At 42.3% G+C, this 9,217-nt stretch overlaps 1 protein-coding gene across 1 annotated transcript in view; it reads left to right on the top strand.

The window, feature by feature from the left end:
• Window positions 1-929: 929 nt before the first annotated feature.
• pargl (poly (ADP-ribose) glycohydrolase, like) overlaps window positions 930-9,217 on the top strand; it is a gene marked incomplete at its 5' end in the record, with an annotated part of 13,342 nt that continues 5,054 nt past the window's right edge. The window contains 7 exons of the mRNA XM_083929533.1: window positions 930-1,754; window positions 5,562-5,687; window positions 5,787-5,876; window positions 7,303-7,374; window positions 7,466-7,552; window positions 7,667-7,827; window positions 9,189-9,215. Of these exons, the coding sequence (XP_083785659.1) occupies window positions 930-1,754; window positions 5,562-5,687; window positions 5,787-5,876; window positions 7,303-7,374; window positions 7,466-7,552; window positions 7,667-7,827; window positions 9,189-9,215 (1,388 nt within the window). The remainder of the gene's footprint in view (window positions 1,755-5,561; window positions 5,688-5,786; window positions 5,877-7,302; window positions 7,375-7,465; window positions 7,553-7,666; window positions 7,828-9,188; window positions 9,216-9,217) is intronic.

Raw genomic sequence — 9,217 nt, 5'->3', positions numbered from 1 at the left:
TAAAAAAAACCCTGTTACAGTGATGAAGAAGTGCTTTGATGTTTCATTTATCACTAAAAAACCCTGTTACAGTGATGAAGAAGTGCTTTGATGTTTCATTTATCACTAAAAACCCTGTTACAGTAATGAAGAAGTGCTTTGATGTTTCATTTATCACTAAAAAACCCTGTTACAGTAATGAAGAAGTGCTTTGATGTTTCATTTATCACTAAAAAACCCTGTTACAGTAATGAAGAAGTGCTCTGATGTTTAATTTATCACTAAAAAACCCTGTTACAGTAATGAAGAAGTGCTCTGATGTTTCATTTATCACTAAAAACCCTGTTACAGTAATGAAGAAGCGCTTTGATGTTTCATTTATCACTAAAAACCCTGTTACAGTAATGAAGAAGCGCTTTGATGTTTCATTTATCAGTGAAAAACCCTGTTACAGTAATGAAGAAGTGCTTTGATGTTTCATTTATCACTAAAAAACCCTGTTACAGTAATGAAGAAGTGCTTTGATGTTTCATTTACACTAAAAAACCCTGTTACAGTAATGAAGAAGTGCTTTGATGTTTCATTTATCACTAAAAAACCCTGTTACAGTAATGAAGAAGTGCTTTGATGTTTCATTTATCACTAAAAAACCCTGTTACAGTAATGAAGAAGTGCTCTGATGTTTAATTTATCACTAAAAAACCCTGTTACAGTAATGAAGAAGTGCTTTGATGTTTCATTTATCACTAAAAAACCCTGTTACAGTAATGAAGAAGTGCTCTGATGTTTAATTTATCACTAAAAAACCCTGTTACAGTAATGAAGAAGTGCTTTGATGTTTCATTTATCACTAAAAAACCCTGTTACAGTAATGAAGAAGTGCTTTTTTCAAAATAAAAGCTCACACATCTTCCTTTTCTACTTCCTGTCGTTGTCTCCGCCCTCCGCAGATGTCCGACCACAACAGGAGCGATCAGATGAGAGCGGCGCTTCAGCCCGAACTACAGGACGAGAGACACAACAGCTCAGGTTGGACCGCCGCCACCGCCGCCGCCTCCTCCTCTGGACCCTCCAGGGCCGGGGATGTGAGTGGGGGAGCGGTGAGCAAGGACGAGGCAGCGAGGAGGGACGAGGCGGCGAGGAGGGACGAGTTGAGGAAGATCGAGGCGAGGAGGGAGAGGAGGGACGAGGCGGCGAGGAGGGACGAGTTAAGGAGGGACGAGTTGATGGACCAGTTGATGAGGGATGACGAGGCGAGTAGGGAGAGGAGGGACGAGGCGGCGAGGAGGGACGAGGCGGCGAGGAGGGACGAGGCGGCGAGGAGGGACGAGACTACGAGGAGGGATGAGACTACGAGGAGGGATGAGACTACGAGGAGGGACGAGACGGCGAGGAGGGACGAGACTACGAGGAGGGATGAGACTACGAGGAGGGACGAGACGGCGAGGAGGGACGAGACTACGAGGAGGGATGAGACTACGAGGAGGGACGAGACGGCGAGGAGGGACGAGACTACGAGGAGGGACGAGGCGGCGAGGAGGGACGAGACTACGAGGAGGGACGAGGCGGCGAGGAGGGACGAGACTACGAGGAGGGACGAGACTACGAGGAGGGACGAGACGGTGAGGAGGGACGAGACGGTGAGGAGGGACGAGGTGGCGTTGGAGGACGGCTCCGCTTCCTGCTGTCTGCTGCAGGAGCTGAAGCGACTTCCTCAGTGTGACCTGAAGCTGGGGCGCCTCGACTACAGCAGGACGCACACCGTCCTCGTGGATGTGAGTGTTTACGTCTCAGGTCGTGCCGACGGCGTCCACGGGTGTGAACGTGTTTCCTTTTCCTACCACAGTTTGACGGCGGCGGGTAATTTAAGGGAAACACCAGAAACGCCGCGCGGAGTTTTCATCCCGTGTCGAGGAGCTAAAACGTCGCCATGGTTTCAGGGACCCGGACTCAAGAGACGCTAAACGACTGAGAAAAGATGCAAAAAGATGCAAAACCACCACAAAAAGATGCAAAAAGACACAAAAAGATACAAAACCACCACAAAAAGATGCAAAACCACCACAAAAAGATACAAAACCACCACAAAAAGATGCAAAACCACCGCAAAAAGATACAAAACCACCACAAAAAGATGCAAAACCAGCACAAAAAGATGCAAAAACACCACAAAAAGATGCAAAACCACCACAAAAAGATACAAAACCACCACAAAAAGATGCAAAACCACCACAAAAAGATACAAAACCACCACAAAAAGATGCAAAACCACCACAAAAAGATACAAAACCACCACAAAAAGATGCAAAACCACCACAAAAAGATACAAAACCAGCACAAAAAGATGCAAAAACACCACAAAAAGATGCAAAACCACCACAAAAAGATACAAAACCACCACAAAAAGATGCAAAACCACCGCAAAAAGATACAAAACCACCACAAAAAGATACAAAACCACCACAAAAAGATGCAAAACCACCACAAAAAGATACAAAACCAGCACAAAAAGATGCAAAACCACCACAAAAAGATGCAAAAAGATACAAAAAGATGCAAAACCACCACAAAAAGATGCAAAACCACCACAAAAAGATGCAAAACCACCACAAAAAGATACAAAACCACCACAAAAAGATGCAAAACCACCACAAAAAGATACAAAACCACCACAAAAAGATGCAAAACCACCACAAAAAGACACAAAACCACCACAAAAAGATGCAAAACCACCACAAAAAGATGCAAAACCACCACAAAAAGATGCAAAACCACCACAAAAAGATGCAAAACCACCACAAAAAGATACAAAACCACCACAAAAAGATGCAAAACCACCACAAAAAGATACAAAACCACCACAAAAAGATGCAAAACCACCACAAAAAGACACAAAACCACCACAAAAAGATGCAAAACCACCACAAAAAGATACAAAACCACCACAAAAAGATACAAAACCACCACAAAAAGATACAAAACCACCACAAAAAGATACAAAACCACCACAAAAAGATACAAAACCACCACAAAAAGATACAAAACCACCACAAAAAGATACAAAACCACCACAAAAAGATACAAAACCACCACAAAAAGATGCAAAACCACCACAAAAAGATACAAAACCACCACAAAAAGATGCAAAACCACCACAAAAAGATACAAAACCACCACAAAAAGATGCAAAACCACCACAAAAAGATACAAAACCACCACAAAAAGATACAAAACCACCACAAAAAGATGCAAAACCACCACAAAAAGATGCAAAACCACCACAAAAAGATGCAAAACCACCACAAAAAGATGCAAAACCACCACAAAAAGATACAAAACCACCACAAAAAGATGCAAAACCACCACAAAAAGATGCAAAACCACCATAAAAAGATACAAAACCACCACAAAAAGATGCAAAACCACCACAAAAAGATACAAAACCACCACAAAAAGATGCAAAACCACCTCAAAAAGATACAAAACCACCACAAAAAGATACAAAACCACCACAAAAAGATACAAAACCACCACAAAAAGATACAAAACCACCACAAAAAGATACAAAACCACCACAAAAAGATACAAAACCACCACAAAAAGATACAAAACCACCACAAAAAGATACAAAACCACCACAAAAAGATGCAAAACCACCACAAAAAGATGCAAAACCACCACAAAAAGATACAAAACCACCACAAAAAGATACAAAACCACCACAAAAAGATGCAAAACCACCACAAAAAGATACAAAACCACCACAAAAAGACACAAAACCACCACAAAAAGACTCAAAACCACCACAAAAAGATACAAAACCACCACAAAAAGATGCAAAACCACCACAAAAAGATGCAAAACCAACACAAAAAGATGCAAAACCAACACAAAAAGATGCAAAAAGATGCAAAACCACCACAAAAAGATGCAAAACCACCACAAAAGATACAAAATCACCACAAAAAGATACAAAACCACCACAAAACGATACAAAACCACCACAAAAAGATGCAAAACCACCACAAAAAGATGCAAAACCACCACAAAAAGATGCAAAACCACCACAAAAAGTTACAAAACCACCACAAAAAGATGCAAAAAGATACAAAACCACCACAAAAAGTTACAAAACCACCACAAAAAGATACAAAACCACCACAAAAAGACTCAAAACCACCACAAAAAGTTACAAAACCACCACAAAAAGATACAAAACCACCACAAAAAGATGCAAAACCAACACAAAAAGATGCAAAAAGATACAAAACCACCACAAAAAGATACAAAACCACCACAAAAAGATACAAAACCACCACAAAAAGACTCAAAACCACCACAAAAAGTTACAAAACCACCACGAAAAGATACAAAACCACCACAAAAAGATACAAAACCACCACAAAAAGATGCAAAACCACCACAAAAAGATGCAAAACCACCACAAAAGATACAAAATCACCACAAAAAGATACAAAACCACCACAAAAAGATACAAAACCACCACAAAAAGACTCAAAACCACCACAAAAAGTTACAAAACCACCACAAAAAGATGCAAAACCACCACAAAAAGACTCAAAACCACCACAAAAAGATGCAAAACCACCACAAAAAGATACAAAACCACCACAAAAAGATGCAAAACCACCACAAAAAGATGAAAAACCACCACAAAAAGATGCAAAAAGATACAAAACCACTACAAAAAGATACAAAACCACCACAAAAAGTTACAAAACCACCACAAAAAGATACAAAACCACCACAAAAAGATGCAAAACCACCACAAAAAGATGCAAAACCACCACAAAAAGATACAAAACCACCACAAAAAGATGCAAAACCAACACAAAAAGATACAAAACCACCACAAAAAGATACAAAACCACCACAAAAAGATGCAAAACCACCACAAAAAGTTACAAAACCAACACAAAAAGATACAAAAAGATGCAAAACCACCACAAAAAGATGCAAAACCACCACAAAAAGATACAAAACCACCACAAAAAGATGCAAAACCACCACAAAAAGATGCAAAACCACCACAAAAAGATACAAAACCACCACAAAAAGATGCAAAACCACCACAAAAAGATGCAAAACCAGCACAAAAAGATGCAAAACCACCACAAAAAGATACAAAACCACCACAAAAAGATGCAAAACCACCACAAAAAGATGCAAAACCACCACAAAAAGATACAAAACCACCACAAAAAGATGCAAAACCACCACAAAAAGATACAAAACCACCACAAAAAGATGCAAAACCACCACAAAAAGATACAAAACCACCACAAAAAGATACAAAACCACCACAAAAAGATACAAAACCACCACAAAAAGATACAAAACCACCACAAAAAGATACAAAACCACCACAAAAAGACTCAAAACCAACACAAAAAGATACAAAACCACCACAAAGAGAAACAAAATAACTAAACGTGTAGCGCTCCTCTTCTTTAGCTCCGCCCTCTTGTCCAAATATGGTCACTTCCTGCTCCATGAAACCCAGATGTCGACGTCCTCACGCCAGCGTCCAGTGCAAGTGTGTAACTGTCGTCTTTTCTCAGGTGGCGGTTTTCAACTGTGCCGCGGCTCTGATGCCTCAGGAGGGACGAGAGCTGTGGAGCCGCGGCTTCGTGAAGATGCCGTGTTCCCCGCAGAGCGTCATGATCAAGACTTCAGGACTTCTCAAAGTGCGTTGGAGTCCGCTGCCGCGCGTTCAGCCGCGCGTTCAGCCGCGCGTTCAGCCGCGGCGCTCTGACGTCACTGATCTGAATCTCTTCTGTCCGCAGCTATCCTCCCAAACCAAGAGGTGGGACGTGATCGCCAAGCAGCTGAGCGGCCTCGCCAAGAAGACGTCGGCGAGCGTGGACGACGTCGAGGTAAGATGGCGTTTTTACACGATTATCGTCTAAACGTTCAAGAGCAACCGGCAGCTTAGAGACCGCTGTGAATCAGTGTGTAGGAAAAACTATAATCCAAACTAATTATACATGAACAGATGCTAAAAAGATGCAAAATGACTAAAAATAGATGCAAAACACCACAAAAAGATGCAAAATGACTAAAAATAGATGCAAAACCACCACAAAAAAATGCAAAATGACTAAAAATAGATGCAAAACCAGCACAAAAAGATGCAAAATGACTAAAAATAGATGCAAAACCACCACAAAAAGATGCAAAATGACTAAAAATAGATGCAAAACCAGCACAAAAAGATGCAAAATGACTAAAAATAGATGCAAAACCACCACAAAAAGATGCAAAATGACTAAAAATAGATGCAAAACCACCACAAAAAGATGCAAAATGACTAAAAATAGATGCAAAACCAGCACAAAAAGATGCAAAATGACTAAAAATAGATGCAAAACCACCACAAAAAGATGCAAAATGACTAAAAATAGATGCAAAACACCACAAAAAGATGCAAAATGACTAAAAATAGATGTAAAACCACCACAAAAAGATGCAAAATGACTAAAAATAGATGCAAAACCACCACAAAAAGATGCAAAATGACTATAAATTGATGCAAAACCAGCACAAAAAGATGCAAAATGACTAAAAATAGATGCAAAACCAGCACAAAAAGATGCAAAATGACTAAAAATAGATGCAAAACCACCACAAAAAGATGCAAAATGACTAAAAATAGATGCAAAACCAGCACAAAAAGATGCAAAATGACTATAAATTGATGCAAAACCACCACAAAAAGATGCAAAATGACTAAAAATAGATGCAAAACCAGCACAAAAGATGCAAAATGACTAAAAATAGATGCAAAACCACCACAAAAAGATGCACAATGACTAAAAATAGATGCAAAACCAGCACAAAAAGATGCAAAATGACTAAAAATAGATGCAAAACCAGCACAAAAAGATGCAAAATGACTAAAAATAGATGCAAAACCACCACAAAAAGATACAAAATGAGTAAAAATAGATGCAAAACCAGCACAAAAAGATGCAAAATGACTAAAAATAGATGCAACACAATCACAAAAAGATGCAAAATGACTCAAAATAGATGCAACACAATCACAAAAAGATGCACAATGACTAAAAATAGATGCAAAACCACCACAAAAAGATGCAAAATGACTAAGAATAGATGCAAAACCACCACAAAAGATGCAAAATGACTAAGAATAGATGCAAAACCACCACAAAAAGATGCAAAATGACTAAAAATAGATGCAAAACCACCACAAAAAGATGCAAAATGACTCAAACTAGATTAAGTTCTTGACTCTTTCACTGTGTTTACTGTTGTCCTGGTTCTGTGAAACTCTCCCAGGACGCCATCATGAAATATAACCCCAAGTACAAAGGCCAGTGGTCCTTTGACGCGCTGCACAGCTTCGTTAAGGTCAGTGTCCGTGTGTTTTCCTCATCGTTCATCATCACGTTTTTGTGTCCGACCCCGCGGACGATGACAAACGATCGCGTTTTCCTTCCAGGTCGTCCCGAAAGCAGACAACTACTTCTCCAAGCTGTTCCCAAAGATGGCTGCTTTGGCCTTGAGGCTTCCCGAGCTCCTGAAGAAGGTGAGACACCGATGCTACGTTCAAATCCCAGCGCAGTGAACACAACAACACGGCTGAAGTAACCGACGACGACGACGTGTGTGTGTGTGTGTGTGTGTGTGTGTGTGTTTTCAGGCCGTGCCGCTGCTTCGGACGGGCTTCCCTGCATCCGTCACTCTGTCACAGGTTCAGATATCCTGCCTGCTCGCCAACGCTTTTTTCTGCACCTTCCCGCACCGCAACACCTCCAGCTCCAACGCAGAGTACAGCAGCTACCCGTCCATCAACTTCACCAGGTCAGGAAACTACGCACGCACCGTAACTCTCAGCTCCTCACAGCCGATAACGACACCACACACACACACACACACACACACATATGATCGTGACATTCATAACTATTGGCCAACCTCTCCAAAAATATATATAAAGGCCGTTGAACTGCTGAAAATTCATGCACCAGCGTCACAAACTGAAGAAGTTCATTCACGAAGTTGAAGGAAATTGCTGCACTGACACAAGTTCGATTCAAAAGTCCTCAACGGGGGTGAAGGGCTAAGGATTAAGCCTTCATTAGCGTTAGCCCGTGGCTCATTTCTGGCGAATTACGTGGGTTTTCCGAAAGCCTCGCCGATGTGCGCAAGTCAAAGGCTTCTTTGCGGCTAGCTTTACGTTGCTAGCGTCTTTAGCAGCCCGCGCGTCCTCATATGCTTTCACAACTCCGTCGAAGCTGTTGTGAACGGCGCGGGGAATAACAAATGCAGACACGGACACAGGGTAAGAAGTAAACAGACGTTTAATCGAAAAACAAATTACAAACAGTGTCCAGGGAACGAGGGAAACAGGAACAGGGTCCGGGTGTAGACGGTGAAGAACAAACGTGGGGATCAGGAGACGAACACGAACGGGTGGTGGACAAACAGGAACTTAAGAAACAAAGAAACAAAAACGAAAAACAGAGCAACACGGATGTAACAAACGAGCGTGGGTAAATGGGAGCCAACCAAGAGAGACACGATACCACGTAAATGCGGAAATGTTCTGGCGCCGAATGTGAGCCACACCCGGCTTTTTAACGGTCCAGCGCTGAGAAGGGGATGAGCCACAGCTGCACGGGACCACGCCGACCAGTAACGACAGACAAACACACAGGGGAGGGAGACAAACTCATACAAAAGGAAAAGGGAAAGGCCTGACAGGACCTGGATCCTGACAGGACCGGGATCCTGACAGGACCAGGAGGGGGGGGGACTCAAAACTTCCCGGGCCACATTAACCAGCTCTAACTGGGGGATCCTGAGGCGTTCCCAGGCCAGTGTGGAGATCTAATCTCTCCACCTGGTCCTGGGTCTTCCCCGAGGCCTCCTCCCAGCTGGACGTGCCTGGAACACCTCCCTAGGGAGGCGCCCAGGGTTCATCCTTACCAGATGCCAGATGCAGGTCATTTGAGTCTGATAGCTGGAGCGGGGCGTTGCCGTGCCGACAAATATATATAAAGGTCATCGGGGCTATTCGTCATGATATCGGACGTTATCGGGCCGATAATAGGCGATAATTATGGTGCACTCCTTCTGGAAACATCCGTCACACTCAAACGCAGCTGATACCACCCCCTGAATCCTGCGTTCTGTTTATAAACTCTTGGTTCTGCCCGTAGTCTGTTTGGAGGCTGGTCCGAGCGGAAGA

The sequence above is a fragment of the Echiichthys vipera genome (genome assembly GCF_963691815.1).
Source record: "Echiichthys vipera genome assembly, chromosome: 16".
NCBI lineage: Eukaryota > Metazoa > Chordata > Actinopteri > Perciformes > Trachinidae > Echiichthys > Echiichthys vipera.
Note: the sequence above shows the minus strand (reverse complement) of the source record. Positions and strands in the feature narration are given on the sequence as shown.